The 26,424-nt window shown below is 44.1% G+C and overlaps 1 protein-coding gene across 1 annotated transcript in view; it reads right to left on the reverse strand.

The window, feature by feature from the left end:
* Positions 1–1,042: 1,042 nt before the first annotated feature.
* Positions 1,043–26,424, reverse strand: part of LOC117517985 (GRB2-associated-binding protein 3-like) — a 31,756-nt gene continuing 6,374 nt past the window's right edge. Inside the window, 9 exon segments of the mRNA XM_034179101.1 lie at positions 1,043–2,234; positions 3,490–3,594; positions 7,546–7,630; positions 8,769–8,859; positions 12,165–12,408; positions 12,515–12,564; positions 22,430–22,603; positions 22,606–22,886; positions 23,774–23,930. Of these exon segments, the coding sequence (XP_034034992.1) occupies positions 2,115–2,234; positions 3,490–3,594; positions 7,546–7,630; positions 8,769–8,859; positions 12,165–12,408; positions 12,515–12,564; positions 22,430–22,603; positions 22,606–22,886; positions 23,774–23,930 (1,307 nt within the window). The 3' untranslated portion in view covers positions 1,043–2,114.

The following is a 26,424-nucleotide window of genomic DNA, read 5'->3' on the forward strand; positions in this document are numbered from 1 at the left end:
TTCAATGATAAAAATGAATGGTAAAGAAACGTTTTTTCTAATGTTTTAAAATATCTCTGAATAAAATATCAGTAAAATAATCAAAACATAATTGGGGTATTCAATGTCATACAACTGTTGTGATTTTTTTTAAACAAAATGTAGTTGTCCCACACTATTACCGTAATTTCCACCACCACACTGTAATGTCCCTAAAGAGTTTGTATGAAAGATTGTTTGGGTAGTTTCTATGGAGATAAACAGTGACATCAGAGCACATGTATATAGCGCCAAATCACAACAAACAGTTGCCCAAAGGCGCTTTATATTGTAAGGCAATGGTGTGGTGGAAATTACATTTACAAGGCCAATAGTGCCCGTAGTTAAAGAATCACCCAAATATCTGTTGATATAGGCTGCATTTAATAGGATTGTTCGTGAGCTGAACAGAAAGCTTTGATTTATGTCAAATTAAAACACTCCATAAACACTGTTTGAAAACCTAACAGCAGATGTGCATTAACTGAACTGCAGTTAATGCACAGTGTGTTTGTTTTGTTTGCAAATATCTCATCAAATCAAACAGTCAGATCCAAAAAACTCTGATAATGATGGTGTTTGACTGTAAATACTGCACTGAAATGTTTCTTAAAAATGTCACACTTTGCTAATAGTCGATTTGCCTATTTATGTACACCACTCACTGAGCAGTCTGTGTTAGCCTGATCCCGTCAGATCTCAGAAGCTATGCAGTGCAACGTCTGGTTAGTACTGGATGTGAGACCTCTTTGGAACACCAGCGGCTGTGTGTGTTTCTCCAGGTAAAACTGGAGTTGCGTCAGGAAGGGCATCCAGCGTAAAACTTGTGCCAAATACCTATGCGGATCTGACTTTATCCGCTGTGGGGACCCCAAACAATAACGGGAGCAGCTGAACTGACAACAATATTCACTGAGCAGTTGTCAACTTTGTTTAAAGGCTTCAACCTTACAGCTGTACAACTAGAAACAGCAAATAATCAGTACCAGCATTTCATGCAATGTGAAGCAGTCTCCTCGAAAAACATGTTTACACTTTTATTTACATCATGTGGATTGAAATATTTAAAACATTTTGCCATTGAAATATATAAAAAAATGTAATGCTTTCATTTTCATGAATGGACATAAAAGATCAAACACATATGCACCCAAATGGTTCATTTACCTTGAATTTTTTCACTTTCAAACATGTCAATCTTCAAAAAAGCTCTATATTAGGTGATGAAGTCAGATGTGGCAGTCCTGGACTGGCCTGGTTACATGTGGCCTGCAGTTGTGAAAGTGGTAAGAAATGACACTGAGACTTATAGTAACGATCATTCAATTCAAGGACAACAGCTGTGGTGGACATTCCTGTCATGCTCCCTCAAAATGTGTAATATCTGTGGCATCATCTTGTGTGATAAAACTGCAAATTTTAGAGTGACCTTTAACTGTGACCAGTCAAAATAATAATCATGCTCTTTAATTAGCATCTTGAAAGGCCACACCAACCAAGATAATGGACAAGGTTGGGTAGGATTACTTTGAAAGAATACATGTGGATTACATGTATGTATGTACATACATTTGGATTACTTGTAATCTTATTACTTTTGGATTACATTTCAAAGTAATCCTACCCAACCTTGATGATGGATTATTGTTGGCAAAGGTGAAGTGCTGAATAAAACAGATTTTTACAAATTTGTGAACAAAATTCAAGAGAAATAAACTTTTTCTGTGCATGTAAAAGGAATGAAAACAAAACTGTTGCATTTATATGTTGTTGACTGTATTTTCCTTTGCAGTTATTTCAGAATTGCTGATAGACATTTTTAAAATGACAACACTGAAGCAATGTCATGAACTTTTCAATGTTGTTGTTAAAGTCTTATGATCACTGTGACACAAACACGATCAGGTAATAGTTCCAACAAGGAGCTACAGAGATTGGTAGTTTTACATTTCACTTCAGTGTCTCTACTCCAGAAATGAGAATCTCATTTATTGCTGTTATTTCAAAAGGATTTGTCAAAAGTACTTTTAAATTGCATTTGTTCCTTGTTGTGACGTCTCCGTGCTGATGTGTCTCTGATTTGATGTAATTTTCATTCAGGTTTTTGACTGCCGGACATCTGTCCACTCCATCTTTGTGTTTTGGAGAGCCTGAGTTTTCTTTTCATCCACCTGCACGTAATCCACTTTGTACTCATCAGGCAGAAAGGGCTTCTGCTGGACACAAACAGATGAGAACAACAATGCAGTTAAATAGCATTCTAATCCAATTACATTTTTCTGTGAATCTGATCTGAAATCCTTACACGATGTGTGAGATTTCAGACCATAAAATATCGCGTGAACAGTGGCAAAATATTAAAACCGTTTCACATTTGATGTGTTTCTCCGCCCCCTGATCGCGTTACTGCGCAGGTGTCAACAATGACGCTGTCACCTAAGACCAACAGAAACTAGTATAGCGATGACGACCCCAAATGCTTGGATTTAATGAATTTAATTGGATTGATTGATGGATTTAACTCAGTGCAGCTGACCAGATGGAGAAATTTGTGGGTCTGCTCACAGAATTTCCAGTTTGGCATGAAGACGCTGTTGCAATGGTAAGCTTTTATCGAGCTGACCACACCCTTTCACAATAATTTGCCAATTGAATTACTTACAGAAAAATAAATCGTGCAAATGATGAAATTGGATTATAATGGGAATAACCCTGTTGTGTCTGATGATTTGCGGACGTTCATGCTGGATTTTACAGTCACAAATTGAGTTACCGGTGACGCATTAGGGTCAGGGTGATTCCACAGTGAAACAGGAAATGTCAAATGTTGAACCCTTCCTGGCCTGGGTGGAGCTAAAGTGGAGGCCAGGGTTGCAATGGACTCCCCTGAAATCTGATTGGACACAGATGATTGCCACGTCACGGCACCGCATGTCTGGTTAAAAAGAGCTGCATTTTGAAATCAGTAAGTCGCATTGACTACTGGGTTCCTCCTGTCCAGTAGTTGGTGCTGTGTACCACAAAAAGTTCCAATCCACCTTAGTAGAAGAAGAAAAATGCTTGCCTCCCGTGCAACCCTGCCTCCAGAGCACTCAGAATTCTCATTCTTGGAAACAAGAATGAGCACTCAAAATGTGAAACACTCACTCCTTACTGGTGATGATCAATATCATAATATGTGACTCTGTGTGGCCTTAATATTTCATCAATTCTGCCCATAACTGAACCACTTCATCCTTGACTAGCACACAACCCTTCCACCATGTTGATCCATATTGGGTCTAAACAGCTGGAGAGCACATGGTGTGGAACAATTGGAACATAGCCACCTGGTCTGATGTTCTGCTGTGTGCAAGTGTAATTATCACGTTCTTTACTAACAAAGTGCTTTTTGTCATTTTGACAATATCTTCCATTTTATAAACTGGTCAGTGTTAATATATGTAAGTATTATCATTATTCAAACCTTACCTTCTGCACAGGAGACGGAGATGCTGAATTAAAATCCAGGGACAAGTAATCGAGGTTTGTTCTCCTTAACCATGGTTGAACTGCTCCCTCAAAGGCCATAAACAACTGTTTGCAAACAAAATACACATTTGATCAATAGATAACTTAGATAACATTATCAATAAATAGCTGGCCTTAGTTTATTTTGGACTCAATCAACATCTATCTGTGAGATCCTGACATGTATATCAGCATATGTCAGGATATAATTTTTCTTTCAGAATTCTACAAAAACACAGCTATGACTAAATCTCTTTTCCTTCAAATTTAATTTGCGGAAATATATTTAGTGTGCAAAATTCCAAAATTCATCCTTCTTCGACATCATACATTTCCAAATGTGACTCACCGCCTATACAGAATGCTGAGCAGGTCATTTTTGCTGGTGTCGAACTTTACAGAAAACTTTCCAAAAATGCTCCTAAACATTGTAACAAGGTTAAAGTATGCTCTTTTTCTTGGTTCTGTTTTGTATAGTACACAGACTGAGACTAAAGAGGACTTCAACATACTGGAATTCTAAATTTCAGAAGTGGGAATTACAAGATAAACCATAAACTATAAACTCATGGTGCCACATGTGGGCGCTGCAGGAGTATGGGGTATCAGAACCCAGAGGTGGGAGGAAGTCACCATCAAGTCACTCTCATGTCATAAATTAGCAAGTCCCAAGTCAAGTTCCAAGTCATATGTTATGTGTCGACGCGGATTGAGGAGTGAATCTGCGTCAGACAGGACCCAGCGCTAAAAATAACCAGAAAGCGGTTCCAAACAAAAACTATTTATTATACACCTGTGTTTAAAAGTGTAAAAACATAAAAAACAACGTCCCTCTGGTGGAGTGATCCGCGGCTCGCTCTCCAGCGCCCGCAAGGATTAAAGCCGGCGCTCCTGGACTTCCTACCACCGCCAAACACCCCCCAGGTGGACACGACAAACTGATTCTCTGTGAAGCAAAGAGACGGTGAGGTAAGTCAACAGATACAACTATATCTTCCAATAAACACACGCTGCCAGCAACACACTCAGGTCAGTGGACTTTTTTTTTACTTTATGCAAATGAGCAGCTTCTCACAACAAGTGGAGGATCACTTATCCTTCACGCCACAGCAGTGAGAAGCAAACTGCGCAATTCTCTTTACAATTCCAGTATACTGTGTAACAAAACACCAAGTTACTATCAACAAGTACCTAAACACTTAATTACCTTTCGTGTGTGCTGACAGCATGTGTCCTCACCCCTCCCTGCTTCACGGGCTCGATGTGTCAAACCCAGGCGCGGTCCTCAGCGTCTCACAAACGAACGTCACAAGGTCGATTTCCCGGCAGTTCTGCTTGAATCACACATGACTTAAATGCAGAACGCCATCCAATTATCTGCTTCAGCTGCAAGTCGTCCAGGTTGCACGTGAGCACCGATCACAGGTGCTTTCCATGATGTTGATGAGGGTGAAGACTCTTCAGCCAGCACCTTCTTCACAGACAAATCAGCCCTCATGCCACCTGGAGAGCAAAGAAAAGAAAAGAACACCAAAACATCCAGCCACGCCCCCCCCAACACACAACATCATAATGACCACCAATTATTTGCAAGCTGACTTGAGACTTGACTTGGGACTTGTAGATTGATGACTTTGTCCCACCACTGCTAGAACCACTGCAACATGCCATCTCCTGTCTAGCGTCTGCATTCTTGACACTATACCTCTGCCAGGGCTAACCCTTCACTAATCCTGTTCTTTGACCGTTGGGGTTTTACATAATTATTGTATGGCCTTGCCTTACAATATAAAGCGCCTTGGGGCAACTGTTTGTTGTGATTTGGCGCTATATAAAAAAAAAATGATTGATTGATTGATGTTCATGCACAGTAGAGTTTGCAGAGCAAAATAAACTCTGCTGGAACTACATTTTGTCCCTCTAACCATAAGGTTAAATAAACTCTATCACTGTGTTAAATCAACTCTATCATGCTATAATTGACTCTTATTGTAGCTGAAAAACTTGATTTGACAAGATGATATAGCTGATTTCGCTTTATATTAGAATTTATTTCACTCTTGTTGTAGTGAGTTCCATTGTAGTCCCCCGTACAGCGCATTTTGCTCTGCAAAATTTGCTGGGTGTGCACAATTTCAAGGCACCATCAGGGATTGGAGAGTGTCCAGTTTGGTGACCTCAGAATTACATCTCTGCTTTTTTGCAGATGAAGTTGTTCTGTTGGTGTCATCAGACTGCAGTCTCCAATATGCACTGGGCAGGTTTATGATCGAGTGTGAACCGACTGGGATGAGAATCCAGAGAGAGCACATCCAAATCTGAGGCAATGGTCTGCTGTCAGAAAAAAGGTGGATTGTCTCCTCTGGGTCATGGGAGAGTTTTTTGCCCCAAGTGGAGGATTTTAAGTATCTCTGGGTCTTGTTCATGAAGGGGGTAAGTTAGAGCATGCGATCGATAGGATTCAGGAGCTGCATCTGAGTTCCTGCGGATCCTGTACCGGACAGTTGTGGTCAAGAAAGAGCTGAGCCAGAATGTGAGACTCTTGATTTACCCAGCCCAGTCTCACATTTTTTTTCATGCTCCCATTAGGAAAAGCACCAGATTTTCATGATACAGTTTTTTTATTTTGCTATTAATAATTGTCCCTTACTCTTAACTCTAACCATAACCATATGATAAGACTCTACCCTCCCCAAACCCTAACCATAACTCCCCCAGACCCCCCATCACCCCATATTTCGTGCCCCCGTCACGAAAAGAGCCCCATTTTCATGCCTTCGTCACGAACCCATAGATTAATGTACTTTATGTAATGCTGCCACGAACTGCCGTGCGACTGGGTTGGATTTACCTCTTGATTTAAATTGTAAATGGACTGCATTTATATAGCGCTTTGCCATCTGCATCATACACTCAAAGCACTTTACACAATAATGCCTCACATTAACCCAGATGTCAGGCTGCTGCCATGCAAGGCGCCCACAACACACCGGGAGCAACTAGGGGATTAAGGACCTTGCCCAAGGGCCCTTAGTGATTTTCTTTTCAAGTTGGGATTTGAACCGAGGATCCTCTGGTCTCAAGCATAACACTTAACCACTACACCATCACCTCCCCCATCCTATCCTCACCTATAATCATGAACTTTGGGTAATAACCGAAAGAACAAAGTTGCAGATACAAGTGGCGGAAATGAGGTTCCTTCCTCAGGTATCTGGGCTTGCACTTTGAGACAAGGTGAGAAGCTTGAATATCAGGGAGCAAGCTGGATTAGAGTTGATGCTTCCTCGCATCAAAAGTTGCCAGCTGAGGTGATTCGTGGTCATCTCCCTAGGGAGGTCTTCCAGGCACTTTCAACTGGGAGAAGGCCCTGGAAAGACCCAGGACATGTTGGAGGGATTATATTTCCAGCCCCGTCTCATGTTGCTTCTTTTTTTTTTTTTTTTTTTGGTGATACTGTTAATTAATGTGTTACATTTTGCTGATGGAGTCAACCTTCAAACACTAATCTAATGTTAACCCTAACCATAACCATAACCTCAATACCACCTTCTGTGTCACCCCAAATTTCATGATACTACCATGAACATTTTTGTGACACCATCACAAGCATACAGTCAATTTCGTGATGGTATCATGACACCACAAACTTGGCATGAGATTGGGTTGTATATTTCACAGCGGCTTGGGAATGTCTTAGGATTCCTTGCTGCTTGGTCGACAGCCTGGAAACCAGATTTGCATAAGTGGCATAAAATGAATGAATGAACATGCACACACATACGGATGTGCACACACAGGGGTGATTACAATACTTTTCTGCCCCGCTATCATTAAGGCTATTTATAACCAATGCATATCTGAGTCTTTATGGAGAGGATAAAGGCCGTATGAAATCAACTTCTAATTGTCAGATCCAGATAAGGTTAAAGTATCATTTAACTGTACTTAAGAAGCACTTAATGAATGTATATGTGCAGAGTTCAAAAATGTGTTTTTAGTCAAAGAAAAAGTTACATTTGCGTTGCAGCTTAGGCCTTCATCCCTTGCATTTTCCACATTTTCATTTCTTCTTTCAAGTGGTAGAGAGTTTGGCAAAACACTGTAATTAACACAAAATACAAAATTCAGAAATTATTCAGCGTAAACGACCAGTTACAAAGTTCTCTATAAGATGTAGTAACACTGATCATCTAATGATGTTTAACTAAGAGGAAGGATGATGTCATTGACCTGGATCATTTTACACCAGGTGATAAAACTGATGATTATCTGAACGTGCATTGTGAAATGATTTAAATGGAAAGAGAAGTATATTCCCGTAACATAAAATAAGGAAGCTAAACTTTATCTTTGTAGCATCTTCATCAACAAATCTGTTATTTCTTTTAAATCCACTGAGCGATATTAATGCAGGATTCAATATTGGAGTTACATGGAGGTCCACATATATTTAAACAGTGAAATCCTTTTGTTATTTATTTATTTATTTATTTATTTATTACTATCACAGTATATAGAATTCAATATTCAAGCAAGTATCGGCTTCTGTGGCTGTGATGGAAAAATCTGGGGGATAGTGCAGTTATTTATTTATTTAAATTTTTTTCACACATTCATGGCAGACTGGCACAAAAGAAAAGGATTTTCTTCAAACGCTGTGACATTTCAGCTATAGTCTGCCAGAAGACACATGGGAGACTACAGTCACTTTGGCCAAAAACTAAGATAAGTGAGGGAAGCCACCAAGACACCCATGATCATTCTCAAGGCTATAGGCATGACTGGTGCAGCTTTGTTTTCTGTTGCATCCCCAGTCACAGCTTCATGGTGGAGTGTAAAAAAAATCTGATCTACGCTTAAGTGATAATTTATATTAAAAACAGTCCTTATATTTCTTTTGTCCAATTATTTATGGGCTCTGGAAGTGGAGAGACTGTGTATAAAAATGGCCATATTTTTGTTAAAGCTAACAGTCTACACTACAAGCACATCTTGATTGTTCCTTATCACCTTTGCTGTGGCAGTCTATAGAATCAAAATTACAAAAATTGTGTCACTGTCTAAATACCTATGGACCTCAATGTATTTGTCATCAACTTCAAGCTGATATTCTGCACTACAAGCTAACATTAGCTTTCAGCTCTAACATGCTCTGACAAATTACTAAAATGGCAAAAGCATCCAAAAGCAGCAATGAGTCAGTGATTTTCATGGATCAGGGCATTATTTTCTCTCACCATGATTTAATCAGTGTTCTGCTCAGCGGAAAATGAGTGGGACATTCTGTGATTGTAGAGAGGCCTCTTAGGTCAAGAGGTGGAGGTCGAGCTGTATGGAAAGAAAAAAATATTGTAAATTGCTAATATTTTGTTTTTGCAGTACTGCTGACTGATACAGAACCAAAACACACATGAACTGTCCTATAGGGGCGCATGTATACACTGACGTCTGCCAAGCTGAACATGTTTTGCTATGTCAGTATTTGTTGGTTTTTCTTAACAAATGGGAGTGGAGCTGATACAGATGCTGTAAGAATTTTGTAATGATGCTTCACATTCAGCCAGACACTGCCATCCAAGTAGAGAAGCTTGAATCTTTGACTGGACTGGGTTGCTTGACGTGAGATTCGACTGGACTGGGTTGCTTGCCAGTTGAAGATTCAAGCTTCTCTACTATGGAAACCACCTGGACAACTGAGAGCCTATACAGAAACACTGCCATCCAAGGTGCTCAACTGCACACCAGGGGAGGAAAGACCTTTCCAACCCACTGATTTCACCTCTACACTCCAAGTGCAAGTGCAACTAAAGACATCCAGTTGTCACCTTAGCTTACTGGTTAGCAACCTTAAAGTAAGAGAGGAAGCACCAAGACCAGAACCAGCATCATCCACAAAGTCAAGGTCAGTAAACCTTTCCCTATTAACAGCCGCTGTTCTCCACAACCCCACTCAACAGCTCATTCATGCAAGCATCAAACAGTGTAGGAACCAGAACATATGCCTGATGAACTCCAGTTTTCAGTGGTAAGAAGTCAGAGATTCTGTTGGTCCACACAGAATTCACAGTACGGTGTTCAGGCCAATACGATATTCAGTAAATCATTTGAAATCCCAAGAATTTTCAGGATGTCCCAACAAGTAATAGCAGAGCTGGTAGCTCAGTGGAATAAGGAATTGTACTCCCAATATGAAAAGTTGAGTTTGATTCCTTTTTATCGTACCTCTCTGTTCATGGCCAAGAATTTTCATTGAAATAGTTCACCCATCTAACATGATCAACATCATTCTACTCCACACACTGGTGACTACCTCCATTCACTGTACCATTCTTCCTTGACCAAAATTGACCAATATGCCCTTGAATATAATTTTTGTTATCGTTGGCAAAAAACCTGAAATGTCAGATGTGTTATTTTGAGCACCTGGTGTCAGAGTCACCTGGCTTCAGTCATTTTCAACACACGGTCACTCCCAACTCAATACATTTTGATGCAAAAGGGTTGTTTTGTCCGAATGGCAATATGTGACGAGTTTGGGCTTTTAGTTATTTACTGACATGTTTGTTTGTTTTTATAGCAGGATCATTTCTATCTGATAACACACAGAAGTATCTGCTTAACTTCCACATTTTATCAGGGAACATTCATCTATGTTTGGGTTATGGTTATGTTATAGTCATGAATAAGGTTCAGGTTATGGTTAATGTTTCCCCATTGTCACTAAATGACGGGAAGGTTATTTGATTTAAAATGTGATGAGCTGGAAGTGAAAATGTGTCATCATTTCACGTTGATGCAAAATTAATTCAGTTACTGATGAAACAAGCTTCCTTCAAAAGAAAGAGATTTCCATTCCTCCTTATTATCAACTAAACAAACAAAAATACTAGAAGTTCTTAAAAAACACAGACTATACTGTAACTTTGTTGGTTATTTTGACATTTTGCCCCCAATCTCAATTCTCTTTTGTACCCTTCCCCTTCCCCTTGGCCCTACCCCTACCCCTACGCCTACCCCTTTAAAACAAGGGGTAAGGCGAAGGGGTGTGCTTAGGAGAAAAAAAAAAACTGCCCGTGTCAAACTGCCGTCTTCACTGTTTGTTAACATGGCAACCGAAATGCAACTTGTTGCAGTAGCCTGTTTGCTCTTTTTATTTTCTCGCCTTTCTGCGTAAATGCAAAGAAATAGAAGTCATGTTAATTAGTTAAATTAATTTGTAATTTATAATAATAATAATTAATAGTATTAATAATTAAATAATTAGCAATTAATTAATGTTAATAATACTAATAATAATCAATAATAGTGATCATTAATATTGTTTTATTGATCATTAATTGATTGATTAGTAATTAATTAATTCGCAGTAAAAATAACTAAACACTTGAAATATATCAGTCTGTGTGCAATGAATGTACACATTATACAAGTTTCACTTTTTGAATGGAATTACTGAAATAAATCAACTTTTTCATGATATTCTAATTATACGACCAGGACCTGTATGTATGTTATGGGCTGCATCTAGTTCTGTTAACCTTATATTTCTTTTTCAAATTCTCCCATTTTTTGCATCCAGCCCTATTTCCTTTAGAAATTTCCTTGACAAATAATAGCAGTCTATTAGGACGTCAGGTTATGTGTTATTGCCATTGGTGAAACTTGTCCTCATGTTCTGCCTCATTTTCTTATTAGGAGACGAGTGTGCTCAGGGCTCCCTATTTATTTACAAAATACACACGTGTTACAGACCTTGAAATCCAACAGCAGGGATTGATATTATCCAAAGATTAATGAACATACAAATTAACGTGCTTATCCTTTATCACGATTTTCTTCATTGTGAGATATAAAAGTGTCTTTTTGTGGCGTTCGTGTGTATGTGCATTATAACGCCTCAGCACACGAGCAAAGTTACAATATTCTTCAGAACGACAATATACGCAACATGTATCCAGCAGCATACATGTTGCTGTCATAGGCAATTACCTGTAAAGTTTTTTGGCAAGTTATAACTTTCTAAACAGCGTAATTTGTAATGAAAACCGTTTCATTTGTGTGGCTCTTTCAGCGCCATGTTTGTTTCTGTGGAGACAGCAGTAAGCTCCTCCTACCCCTCCAAACGGAGTGTGAATCCACATTCACTCCATTTGGAGGGGTTTGTAGCCCTCCGCCTCGCTCCAAAAAGAGAATTGAGACACCCCTCTGTCTCTCGTGTCCGCGCAAAACGGAGGGGAAGAGATATGGGGAAGGGCCGAGGGGTAGAATTGAGATTCAGCCTTGAAGTTTCCGTGGATATGGCTTGCTCTACATCCCCCTCCACAGGCCAGTTCCTGTTTTTTGGGCCCTCCTCAAAGCCATCTTAAAGCTCTAGAACAAGTCAATTCATCAACCAGTCTCCTGGAGATCACCTGCTCTGCATGCTTTCCATGTCCACCTGCTGCAACCACACCTGGTTACACACATCTGGAGTCTCCTCGGTCTTAGTCAGCGGTGGGTGGAGCTGGAGATAGCAGGTGATATCCAGGAGCAGAATTAGAGACCCCTGTTCTAGAGCCCCAACACTGGAAATTATATGATTAGAAATCACACACAGAATGCCTCATGTTCATTCTTTGGGCTCTTGCTTTCACCTCTCCTGCGAGGCTTGAGGTGCCGGTGGACTGGTGGTGGTGAAGGATCTCCACAGAGGTCCATTAGTGGTCCAATGGGTGTGCAAGAGTCATCAGTGCCATTTGAATTCAGGAACATGAATGTCCTGGGACTCATTGGAATGTAACCGTCACCATCTCCGCTGGTAACGGAGAGAGGGGACGTCATGGGGACGTATGACTCATCCTCATGGCTTTGAATTTGTGTGCCATTTAAATGTGGCAGCTGAAAGACAATGTGACAGTGAGATAAGTGCACTGAATTATCATTTTATTACAACTGGACACGTGATAAACAGCTGGTAAAAATGTACTTGGTTATGTTTTCCTACCAAATTAAGACTCTGTCTCCTGAGCATCATTGCTCTGCTCTCAGCATCCCCTAAAAAAAGATTGGAAATCACATTAGTTTATACGGTGAGCTACAATCATTTATTATACGAGGTCTATTAGAAAAGTATCCGGCCTTATTATTTTTTTCAAAACCATATGGATTTGAATCACGCGTGATTGCGTCAGCCAAACTTGAACCTTCGTGCGCATGCGTGAGTTTTTTCACGCCTGTCGGTTGCGTCATTCGCCTGTGAGCAGGCTTTGAGTGAGGAGTGGTCCACCCCCCTCGTCGTTTTTTTCATTGTTTAGGAATGGCTCAGAGACTGCCGCTTTTGCTTGATCAAAATTTTTTCAGAAACTGTGAGGGACATCAAAGTGGACACCATCTGAGAAATTCAGATGGTTTTTGGTGAAACTTTTATGGGCTTCAAAGAGATTACGGAGTGTTACTATCGCTTTAAGGACGGCCCAGAGCGACTGGTGGTGCGCTGCTCTCCGAAGCCGCCATCGACAGGCTGAGCGACCATTTCATTTCTAAACGGATGGCTGTATGGATCCGTGACCATCGTGTGCAATTTCTCTGGTTATCACAAGAGCTGGACATCAACCATTTTCCATCAGATTTCACTTTTAACAAGAGATTTTGTCATGGAAAGCCGAGCGGAGGCTTCACGTGTCACGATGGATTCGCTACTGGAACGAGACAAAACCACCTCCGTTTTGGTCTCACAGGACGGCTTTGAGATGGCGTTCAGACAGCTGTCGGTGGTTTTCCCATCGAGTGATTATCCGAGAAAATTGTGGATGTGCCTGGACATGCCAGAACATGTCCTGTGAGGCTTCATCACGGCGTTGCTTTGCGCCATGCGGCACCGCCGTGACGCGCGAAGCCTCCGCTCCTCTTTCCATGACAAAAAATCCTGTAACAGTGGAATGTGCCGTTCATTTCCAAACTGAACGCTGTGTTTTATCCGGGATGTCATCTGGCTAGCACAGGAATTGTGAAAAGACATGGACATCAGCACTTTTTCGGCACATTGAGACAGACGTGCGGAGGAATTCCGCGCGTCGCACAGTAAGGTCTAACCTTACCAATCCCCAGAGCAAGCACACAGTCTTCTTGAATATGATGCCACAAGCTTTGTGCATCAATCTTTGGGCAGTTTTGCCCATTCCTCTTTGCAGCACTCTCAAGCTCCATCAGGTTGGATGGGGAGCGTTGGTGCACAGCCATTTTCAGATCTCTCCAGAGATGTTCAAGGAGATTCAGGTTTGTGCTCTGGCTGGGCCACTCAAGGACATTCACAGAGTTGTCCTGAAGCCACTCTTTTGATATCTTGGCTGTGTGCTTAGGGTCATTGTCCTGCTGAAAAATGAACCATCGCCTCAGTCTAAGGTCAAGAGACCTCTGGAGCAGGTTAACATGCTCTGTCAACTGTGGGACCTTACATGTAGACAGGTGTGTGCCTTTCCAAATCATGTCCAGTCAACTGAATTTACCCATGTGAACTCCAATGAAACTGTAGAAAACATGTCAAGAATGATCAGTGGAAACAGGAGCAGATTTTCACACAAGGATGTCTCTGTACATTGCTGCATTCATCTTTCCATCAATCCTGACTAGTTTTCCGAATTCCTGCCTGCTGAAAAACATGCCCACAGCATGATGCTGAGCCACCCACCATGCTTCACTGTAGGGATGGTGCCTGCACAGTAAATCACCAATGTATCATTAACACTGTCAGTGTTAGTTTTACACTGGTGAATTTACTGTGTGGTGTCCTTCAAAAATGACACCTGACATTCACACCAAAGAGTTCAATCTTTGTCTTATCAGACCAGAGGAATATGTTTCTCATGGTCCTGATGAGACCATAGGTTCTTGGTCACCTCCCTGACTAGGCCCTTCTCTCCCGATCGCTCAGCTTAGACGGATGGCCAACTCTAGGAAGAGTCCGCGTGGATCTGAACTTCTTCCATTTACAGATGACTGAGGCCACTGTGCTCACTGGACCTTCAAAGCAGCAGAAATGTTTCCTGTACCCTTCCCAGATTTGTGCCTCGAGACAATCCCTGTCTCAGAGGTGTCTACAGACAATTCCTTGACTTCATGCTTGGTTGTGCTCTGGACATGCACTCTGTGACCTTACATGACCTTATATGTAGACAGGTGTGTGTCTTTCCAAATCATGTCCAATCAACTGATTTACCCCATTGGACTCCAATTAAGCTGTAGAAAGATCTCAAGGATGATCAGTGGAAACTGGATGCACTTGAGCTTAGTTTTGAGTTTCATGGCAAAGGCTGTCAATACTTATGTACATGTGATTCCTTTGTTTTGTTTATGTTTTGTTTTAAATAAATTTGTAAAAATAAAAAAATCACATTGTCATTATGGGGTATTGTGTGTAGTATTTTTGGGAAAAAAAATTAATTTCAATCAATTTTGGAATAAGGCTCTAACATAACAAAATGTAGAAAAAGTGAAGTACTGTGAATACTTCCAGATGCACGGTATATTAGGAGTATATCATCAGGTCCATAGTATTTGAATAAACACAATTGGAGTTTAAATTAAATCAAAATAAAATTTAAAAACATTTAATCAAGATATCACTTCCAGATTTTATTCAAGGATTTAAGGAAAACATGACATTAACCATTGAAGAATTGAGCCATTTTTTTACACATAGTCCCTTCATTTTGAGAGGCAATATTGAGCTAAGTCAATATAATCACTATGATTATACAATCATCACTTCATGTCAGGAGATAGCTACATGGAAATTCAGCAAGGTATGTGGTTTCTAATACCAATTCCAGTTCTAAGGTAGAATTCTACTAGTGTAACTAATAGGTATATCTAAATATCTCAAAAAAAAAAAGAACGAGTAGAATAATAGAAGGGTAAGAATAGAGTAGGAGTAGAGCCACTTGTTGTGTGGGCCGCCAGAAGAGGAGTACTGCTGGCCCACCACCAGAGGCGCCCTGTCTGGAGTGCGGGCTCCAGGCCTCCACAGGACAAGCCAGGGTGAGCAGCTGTACACGACATCACCTGCAACAGCTGTACCAATCACCTGATCAGCAGGGGTACATCAGCAGGACGACGTCTCCACCTCTTTGCCGAGATATCGTTCTACCTGGAAGGTAACGTTCTCAGCTGACCGTGAGATCTTTTCAGTAACCTTTTGTGACTTTTGTGCATTATATAGCAGACTCTTTCCAACGAGAGGTGGAGGTAGTTTCCCTGCCGTGTGGATTGCGGGTGTAAACGCGCCCACATTTAATTGTTTTTTTTGTTCCTCGCCAGCAGTACCAGGTCCGACACGCGGAGGCAGTGGCCACCTGGGAGTTCGGGACTTGGCGGCTCCAGTATTCCCGGGGTCTGGTGGCGGAGGAAATCGTGTGGTTCTGGTTCTGCTTTGGACAGACGTCTTCTATCTTCGAGCCTGCCCACACGACACCTTCTGTGATTTGACTTGTTGTCTATTGTTGTAATCTGTTGGTTTGTTGTGCTTCTTCACAACAGTAAAGTGTTGTTATTTGACTTCCTCCATTGTCCGTTCATTTGCGCCCCCTGTTGTGGGTCCGTGTTCCTACACTTTCCCAACAGGATATCTCGGCCAACGTCATGGACCCCGAGGGGCGTCGACCGGCCGTTGAACGGCCAATGGAAGAGCAGGGCGCACAGGCGTCTGCAGGAGGAATGATCGGTGAGTTGCAGTGAATCCTCACCGCTTTTACGGCTCGGCTGGATCTGATGACCGAGCAGAACGTCCTCCTTAACCGCAGGGTGGAGGCTCTCGCCGCGCAGGTGGAAGCGCGCCCTCAGGGCGCTGCTGCGGCTCCCCCTCCTGTCGATCCTGTGCGCAATAGTGACGTTCCACAGGTCGTTCAACGACCCCTCCCACCTTCCCCTGAAGCATACATAAGCCCTCCAGAACCGTACGGGGGTTGTGTGGAGACATGCGCGGACTTTCTTATGCAGTGTTCGCTCGTCGCACAACGTCCCGTCATGTACGCGACTGATGCTAGTAAGATAGCTTATGTGATTAATCTGCTTCGCGGCAAGGCACGTGCTTGGGCTACAGCGCTCTGGGAGCAAAATTCACGGCTCCTTCTGACATATGATGATGAGTTTGTGAGAGAGTTCAGAACAGTGTTCGATCACCCAAATAGAGGAGAGACCGCTTCAGCCGTGCTGCTGTCAATGAGACAGGGGCGCCGGAGCGCAGCTGCTTATGCAGTCGACTTCCGCATCGCGGCTGCGAGGTCCGGCTGGAATAGCACTGCCCTCCGCGCCGCCTTCGTAAACGGACTATCGTTGGTCCTGAAGGAGCACCTGGTGGCTAAGGACGAACCGCGGGATTTGGACGGGCTTATTGATCTCGTTATACGATTAGACAATCGGTTAGAGGAACGCCGTCGGGAGCGAGGCGAAGGACGTGACCGGATACGCGCCGCCCCTCTCCCTTCCGGGTTCGAAAAGGGGCCGCCCTCCCCACGCTCCACAGCCGCAGCGCTTTGTGGGGCAACAGCTCCCCCTGTTGACGTTGTTAGGGAAACGCACAGGGCCAAAATGGGGAGGCTGATCCGTGGAGAGTTTTTCTCTGCAGCTCAACAGAGCACACACAGAGAGACTGCCCCAAACGGCCAAGACGTCAACACTCGCCCTTAGAGACTGGGCTAAGGGGGGGTCAAGACATTCAAGTGAGACACACACAAATTGCCACACGACTCCCAGTCACAATCCTAAGCGGGGATTTAACCCTTCAAGCCCGAGCACTGATGGACACGGGGTCAGAAGGGAATCTGTTAGACAGCGGATGGGCAAAGGAGGTAGGGCTCCCTCTGGTGGCGCTTCCTTCGCCATTGCAGGTGCGGGCACTAGATGGCACCCTCCTCCCTTTACTCACACATAAGACACAACCAGTAACTCTGGTGGTGTCTGGAAACCATCGGGAGGAGATTGAGTTTTTTGTAACTCCTTCTACCTCCCGCATGATTTTGGGCATCCCATGGATGTTAAAGCACAATCCCCGGATCGATTGGCCGTCTGGGGTGGTGGTTCAGTGGAGCAAAACCTGCCATCGGGTGTGTTTAGGATCCTCGGTTCCTCCCGGTTCCCAGGCTAAGGAGGAGGTCAAAGTCCCTCCCAATCTGACGGCAGTGCCGGTTGAGTACCACGATCTTGCTGACGTCTTCAGCAAGGATCTGGCACTCACCCTTCCCCCGCACCGTCCGTACGATTGTGCCATTGATTGGTTCCAGGCGCTGAGTTCCCGTCCAGCAGGCTGTACAACCTCTCGACCTGAGCGCGAATCAATGGAGACCTACATCCGGACTCATTAGCTGCCGGGCTGATCCGGAACTCCACCTCCCCGATGGGGGCAGGTTTCTTTTTTGTGGGCAAGAACGATGGCAGACTTCGTCCATGTATTGATTACAGGGGGCTGAATGAGATTACGGTTCGCAACCGATACCCGTTGCCATTATTAGATTCCGTGTTCACCCCCCTGCATAGAGCCAAAATCTTTACTAAGCTGGATCTTAGAAATGCGTATCACCTGGTTCGGATCCGGAAGGGAGACGAATGGAAGACGGCATTCAACACCCCATTAGGTCACTTTGAGTACCTGGTCATGCCGTTCGGCCTCACAAACGCCCCCGCGACGTTCCAAGCATTAGTTAATGATGTCTTGCGGGATTTCCTGCACCGATTCGTCTTCGTATATCTAGACGATATACTCATCTTTTCTCCGGATCCTGAGACTCATGTCCGGCATGTACGTCAGGTCCTGCAGCGGTTGTTGGAGAACCGGCTGTTTGTGAAGGGTGAGAAGTGTGAGTTTCACCGCACATCTTTGTCCTTCCTGGGGTTTATCATCTCCCCCAACTCCGTCGCTCCTGATCCAGCCAAGGTTGCGGCGGTGAGAGACTGGCCCCAACCCACAAGCCGTAGGAAATTGCAACAGTTCCTAGGCTTTGCTAATTTCTACAGGAGGTTCATTAAGGGCTACAGTCAGGTAGTTAGCCCCCTGACAGCCCTGACCTCACCAAAAGTCCCCTTCACCTGGTCGGATCGTTGCGATGCCGCGTTCAAGGAGTTGAAACGGCGCTTCTCGTCTGCACCCGTTCTGGTGCAGCCCGATCCTAGTCGCCAGTTAGTGGTTGAAGTGGACGCCTCGGACTCAGGGATAGGAGCTGTGCTTTCCCAGAGCGGGAAGACCGATAAGGTCCTTCACCCGTGTGCCTATTTTTCCCGCAGGTTGACCCCGGCCGAACGGAACTATGACGTCGGCAATCGAGAACTCCTTGCGGTGAAAGAGGCTCTAGAAGAGTGGAGACATCTGTTGGAGGGAACGTCCGTGCCATTCACGGTTTTCACTGACCACCGGAACCTGGAGTATATCAGGAACGCCAAGCGGCTGAACCCCAGGTAAGCCCGCTGGTCATGTTCTTCGGCCGTTTTGACTTCGGATCACCTACCGTCCCGGGACCAAAAACCAGAGATCGGATGCCTTGTCCCGGGTACATGAAGATGAAGTCAAAGCGGAGTTGTCGGATCCACCGGAACCCATCATCCCGGAGTCCACTATCGTGGCCACCCTCACCTGGGACGTAGAGAGAACCGTCCGGGAGGCCCTGGCACGAAGCCCGGACCCCGGAACTGGGCCGAAGAACAAACTATACGTCCCACCAGAAGCTAGGGCTGCAGTCCTGGACTTCTGTCACGGCTCCAAGCTCTCCTGTCATCCAGGGGTGCGAAGAACCGTGGCAGTTGTCCGGCAGCGCTTCTGGTGGGCGTCCCTAGAGGCCGACGTCCGGGATTATATCCACGCCTGCACCACCTGCGCCAGGGGCAAGGCTGACCATCGCAGGGCATCAGGACTACTCCAGCCGCTGCCTGTGCCTCATCGCCCCTGGTCCCACATGCCTGGATTTTGTCACGGGCCCCGCCGTCCCAGGGTAACACCACCATCCTCACGATAGTGGACCGATTCTCCAAGGCGGCCCACTTCGTGGCCCTCCCGAAGCTCCCAACAGCCCAGGAGACAGCGGACCTCCTGGTCCACCACGTCGTCCGGCTGCATGGGATTCCTACAGACATCGTCTCCGATCGCGGTCCCCAGTTCTCCTCGCAAGTCTGGAGGAGCTTCTGCTGGGAACTGGGGGCCACGGTGAGTCTCTCATCCGGGTACCACCCTCAGACCAACGGGCAAGCAGAACGGGTAAACCAGGAGGTGGAACAGGCCTTGTGCTGCGTGACTGCCGCGCACCCGGCGGCCTGGAGTACCCATTTGGCCTGGATCGAGTATGCCCATAACAGCCAGGTGTCTTCAGCCACCGGCCTCTCCCCTTTTGAGGTGTGTCTGGGGTATCAGCCCCCGTTGTTTCCGGTGGTTGAGGGAGAGGTCGGTGTGCCCTCGGTCCAGGCCCACCTACGGAAGTGCCGTCGGGTGTGGCGTGCCACCCGTCTGCTTTGCTAAAGGCCCGGACGAGGGCAAAAGCCCATGCAGACCGTCGGCGGACCCCGGCCCCTGCGTATCGGCCAGGGCAGGAGGTGTGGTGATCCACAAAGGACATTCCCCTCAAAGTGGACTCCCCCAAGCTACAGGACCGTTATATCGGCCCATTCAAGATCCTTAAGGTCATCAGTCCAGGCTGATGAGGCTTCAGCTTCCGGCCTCACTGCGGATCCATCCTGTGTTTCATGTATCCCATGTCAAACCGCATCACACCTCACCCCTCTGTACTCCGGGTCCGGCACCGCCTCCTGCCCGGATCATCGATGGCGAGCCGGCTTGGACTGTACGCCGGCTCTTGGATGTCCGTAGGATGGGCCGGGGCTTCCAGTATTTGGTGGACTGGGAGGGGTACGGTCCCGAAGAACGCTCCTGGGTGAAGAGGAGCTTCATCCTGGACCCGGCCCTCCTGGCCGATTTCTACCGCCGCCACCCGGACAAGCCTGGTCGGGCGCCAGGAGGTGCCCGTTGAGGGGGGGGGTCCTGTTGTGTGGGCCGCCAGAAGAGGAGGTACTGCTGGCCCACCACCAGAGGGCGCCCTGTCTGGAGTGCGGGCTCCAGGCACCAGAGGGCGCAGCCGCCTCACAGGAGCAGCCAGGGTGACAGCTGTCACGCATCACCTGCAACAGCTGTTACCAATCACCTGATCAGCAGGGGTACATCAGCAGGACAACGTCTCCACCTCTTTGCCGAGATATCGTTCTACCTGGAAGGTAACGTTCTCAGCTGACCATGAGATCTTTTCAGTAACCTTTTGTGACTTTTGTGCATTATATAGCAGACTCTTTCCAACGAGAGGTGGAGGTAGTTTCCCTGCCGTGTTGATTGCTGGGTGTAAACGCGCCCACATTTAATTGTTTTTTTTTTTGTTCCTCGCCAGCAGTACCAGGTCCGACACGCGGAGGCAGTGGCTACCTGGGAGTTCGGGACTTGGCGGCTCCAGTATTCCCGGGGTCTGGTGGCGGAGGAAATCGTGTGGTTCCGGTTCTGCTTTGGACAGACGTCTTCCATCTTCGAGCCTGCCCACACGACACCTTCTGTGATTTGACTTGTTGTCTATTGTTGTAATCTGTTGTGTTTGTTGTGCTTCTTCACAACAGTAAAGTGTTGTTATTTGACTTCCTCCATTGTCCGTTCATTTGCGCCCCCTGTTGTTTGTCCGTGTACCTACACTTTCCCAACACCACTTAGGTGCCTGGTCTTGAGAACTAGGGATGGTTAAGAAATACAAACAGTGTGGTATTGTGTGGTGAATCTGTCTTGAGAAGGCAGTTTCCAAAACCTGAGTGACGGTGGAAGAAGAAAACTAGTGAGGGAAACCACCAAGTCATCCAGACGGCTCTGAAGATGTTATACAGTAGGCTTCTGTGGCTGTGATTAGAGCAACTGTACATAATACAACTTTTGTCTGTTGCAGCTTGAGTCACAGATTCATGGTGCAGAGGCACATAGAAGCATTTTCACAGAAACAGATCAAATCCAGGCTCATGTTTCCCATGTTCCTTCTGGCAAAATGTAGTTGAACTTTCATGTCTTCGTGAAGGTGTGACTTTTGCTGCAACAGGCAAAAGTTACACTGTATACAGTTTTTTCAGCCACAGAAGTCAATAACTGCTTGAGCGTTGTCATGGGTGTCTTGGTGGCTTCCCTCACTCATCTTGCATGGTCACTTAATTTTTGAGAACTGCCTACTCCTGACAGATTTACCAGACAGTATCATACTGTGTGCATTTCTTAATCAAAGATATAAAATAGCGTTGGGATGACTAGTTAATAGTCAATGACTTGTAGACTAACTTTCTTCCAGTTGACTTGTCAGGTAATTCATATAGTTTCAGCATAAGGTAAATCATTAACAAAAATAATCAGTTTCAAATGCCTGTTTAATTAAGGTGATTTTATGGATTCAGTGTTCTTTTCCTGCACAGCTATCAAATTCACAGAGTGGGTACCCATAGAAAGATATTTTTTCACCAAGGAGAGAACTTAAACAGGAAACAACACAGGCCAGCATCCACCAGCAGCCAGCACTCCCTCCACTTAAGGGTTTTGAATGAAAATCTTGCATCAGTAGTAGTACTACCATGAGCATTTTCTCCATGCAGTTCACCGTGTTAATGCCATGTTTTCAACTTTTAGTTTTACTGTTGTTATTCAAATTGAAGTCAGTTTGGAGTTTCATTACATTTGACATTAATTTATCATTAAGATCAGTAGTTGGGTAATGATTGTCATTTGTCATCCCATCCGTAATGCAAATGAAGTACAAGATAGCATGAACTAGTGTAAGCACCTTTTTTTAAAATTTCAACTCTATTGTGGTGGTGTACAGAGACAAAATTACAAAAAACTGTGTCACTGTCTAAATGCTTACATAGCCAACAGTACCTGTTCTGAAATGTTCCAGGCCTGAGAAAGAGATTCTCCTGGAAATCATTGCGGTGGGGTCTGAAAAAGGAGGTGCAGGCATTATCTTCCGACTGTAAGCGCGTTCCTCATTCAGCTGCTCTGACAGGTGATTAGGCTTCGGTGGAAGCGGAGGGGGCGTTTGCCTGTCCCCGCTGCCTCGAATGATGCTGAGGAATAAGGTTTGTCAAACTGGAAGACACTTGAGGCACAGTGATGTGGCAGAGGAGAGGAAGTGGATGATGGCAAAGGCATGCACGGAGCACTGAAACAGTGGTTAGCCAACCTTCCACTGGCAAAAAGACATGGACTGGGGCTAGCGTGAGAAACCGAGGATGATGAGGAATCAGTGCAAAAAGGCGAGGGAGCAATGTCCTTAATAGCATCATCTGATGACTTCTGTTCCAGAGAGATCTCTGAGTTGGAAGAGCTGTCATGTCTACAGAGTTGGAGAAACAGAAAAAACATGGAGCATTTGTTTGACATAAATTACTGCAACTAGGGGATAGTGTCAGTGGGTATGAAAACAGTAAGACCTGTGGCAATCTGACATTTCACCCCAATGACAAATGACCTTTACCCAAATGATTGACCTGTAGCAGGTCTTGCCAGGACAACTGTAGAATAAATGTGTGTGCCACATCTTGGTCCACATCAGGATGACATTTGTCAAAATAATTTCTTTAAGGGTAGTTTTGAGGTTAACCTTCATTAACATGCCAGTTTGATATAAATCAGCAAATGGAGCTGGGAGGAGTACACCAAGAAGCAGACAGGTAGACATGGCATTGGCCCCAGTGTGACCTTTGGAAAATTTGATCTTGCTGGGTGATTCTGGAACTTACTGTCAAATGTATGGCATGTTTGGTGCAAATTTTTCAATTTTCAATTCAATTTCAATTTATTTTCATTTATATTGGAGCGAAAAACTTAAAATTTGAACTTTGACCCAATGACCTTGACCACAATGATTAACCTTTAGCAAATTTTACCTTGCTGGGAAATTCTAGAATCCACTTCCACATGTGCATCAAGGTTGGTGCAAATTGGAGTGAAAAACCTAAATTTTGACTTTTGATTCCAACTGACAAATTTGTGATGGCAATTTCACAACCCATTGGGGTGAAAACCATAATTTTGACCTTGCAACCCAATGACCTTGACCTTTGCCAAAACAAGCACTTTAAGAGAAATTCTGGGGCCAACCATATATCACATTTGGTGAATACTGGACTAAGGACCTGGAAGGAGTAGGGGAACTAACAAACAGACAAATGTTACTCAAATTATAGTACGATTATTTCACCTTTCTCAGACTGTGTATACCTGCTCATGCTCACGGTGCCTGTCTCACAGAGTGACAGAAAGAGATAGTCCAGTTGATGAGTGGATCCCGCTTGGCTTGACACAGACACCCCGTCTGAGCTGTCAGGTGAGAGTTGAAGGGAGGTTGGAGTGTGGGGAAGGTTTTCTTCTGAACTCTCTGATGAAACAGGCAGAACAGGGCAGTGAGAGATGGTGTGTATCTGCACAGTTGCAGCCTCTTAAACCAGATAAGAAAACTGCCACTATGCTGACTCCAAGGTCTGTGCAAACTGGAATTCTCCTAATCTCGATCCAAACTTGGGTAAAGAATGACAATTTCTTCAGTATGAAACCTGTATCACTGTTCCTTCTTTGTTTATGTCGTCTGAAAATGTCTTGTCAAGTTGGCTAACATTCAAAAATTTGTTTCATTCCATTTCACTCAAGGCCAGTAAATCAAGGTCAGTCCTGCAGAGCCATGTGGAAAGAAATGCATGTTCTCACAAAACATTTGCTATTTTGTTACACTTAAAAGATTAACTGTCTGTTGAGGGTTCAAATTACCCTTTTACATTTCCTTGCAAGAGTTAAGGGGCAAGTTTTGCAGAACTTTTCGTTATCCTTCTTTTATCAAAGGAGGCAGAATGTGCAATTGTGCTTTGCATTACTTCATGGACTATAAATTTTATTTGTAGTTGAATCGCTTGTATTTATTTTATTTATCATCAGATTCTATCAGTGTTCAGGCCGTTGCTCGCTCTGCTATCTGTTGGACACATATGACAGTGTTCCGACACATTTCTCCAGCCTGCTCACAAAAAAGTTAAGCTAATTCTTTTCATAAACTGACACAAATAAATAAAAGTCCAAGAAATAATGACAAAAGCCAGGCAAATTTGCTGACTTCAATAAAAGCTTTAATTCAAAACCGGTGTCGCCAACGAACAGTCCCCCTAAAAATCACTCTGCCCTGCCTTCACTGCGCAAGCGTCTGAGCGTCAGCCGCGGTTCACAGATTATCACCTCATTTCTGCTTAAAACTGCACTCCAGTCATCATCTATCTCAGCGACAGATATCTGAAGCTTTTGTACAACAATCATTTCCACATGAATTCAGCATTATTTCCTAATAAAAGATGGGGAAAGCGATCAGAGCGCAGCAGCAGCACATCAGACTGACATGCTGCTGCTGCTGCGTTTAGTTATTTCAGAGCATCAGTAGTGACTCACTGATTATTGCCTAATTTCTGCTTAAAACTGACTTTAGAATGATTTAAGAGGTTTTACTTTGTCATCTGATGGTTAATAATCACATTATTTCCTTTGATCACTTTGGGTGTACAGAATCAGTCTCAGAGGAGCTGCTGTGGTCCTAAATGATGCATGGCAGTGAAGGCAGGGCGGACCAATTTTTAGGGGGACTGTTCAGTCAAAATTGATTTATTACTGGGCAGCACGGAGACTTACTGGTTAACACTGTTGCCTCACAGTGAGAAGGTTGTGGGTTCAATTCCCGTGGCCTTTCTGTGTGGAGTTTGCATGTTCTCCCCGTGTGTGCGTGGGTTTCCTCCGGGTGCTCGGTTTCCTCCCACATCCAAAGACATGCGAGTTAGGTGGATTGGAATCTCTAAATTGTCCATAGGTGTGTGTGGGTGTGTCTGTGTTTGTTTGTCTGTTTGTGGCCCTGCGACAGACTGGTGTCCTGTCCTGGGTGTACCCCGCCTCACGCTCTATGACTGCTGGGACAGGCTCCAGTCCCCCGTGACCCTTAATTGGACTAGGCGGTAGAAGATGAATGAATGAATGAATGAATGAATGGTTTATTACTTTTTAAAGCTACAGTATGTAGGATTTACAGGCATTTCTTTGCAGAAATAGACTATAGTATTCACAACTGTTTATTAGTGCATAATTATCTATAACAACAATTTGAGGTGTTTTCAAAGGCTTAGACTGAGCTCTTCATATCTACATGGATGCAGCCCCTCATAGAGGCCACCATGTTGATACAGAAGCCCAACAGGGACATACTCATTCTGCCTTTCACATTTTGTTGCTCGACTGGAAGACAAGATAAAGAAGACGTGTCAGTGGTTGCTCCACAATACACTGTCTACTGATTGCTAGTGGAGGCTAACAGTTTGAAAAACCCCAGTTTTGTAAAATGAAGGAACATACATATTGCTTATCACAAGAGAAGTCAAGGGAGCATAAATCCCTGTTGCTAAAGAAAACGTGAAGGGAAACAAACCAGTAAAGGCATAATGCAATCTACGCAGTAAAATCACCAGTGTAAAACTAACATTGACAGGGTTAAATTAACACTGCCAGTGTACATATGGTCCTACTCTGGCCAGAGTGGGACCATATGTACACTGTCAGTGTTAATTTAACACTGGTGATTTTACTGTGTAAAAGCTCACTACTAGATGACTCTAAATGCTATACGCTGTAGACTTAACTAAACTTAATTCAAAGACATACAATATAATAGCATGCTGTCTGGTGTTGTGTACACAAATCAGATCTACAAAGGATGACATATGTGCAGCCTCTATGCACACATGTGGAAATGCTAAAATCTAACTAAAATTAATCATGAATGTAATGTAAGATGTTATTGTGAGACATCTATAACTAATGGAAATACAACTTCAGATATATTTGAATGA

The sequence above is a fragment of the Thalassophryne amazonica genome, chromosome 9, assembly GCF_902500255.1.
Source record: "Thalassophryne amazonica chromosome 9, fThaAma1.1, whole genome shotgun sequence".
Classification (NCBI taxonomy): domain Eukaryota; kingdom Metazoa; phylum Chordata; class Actinopteri; order Batrachoidiformes; family Batrachoididae; genus Thalassophryne; species Thalassophryne amazonica.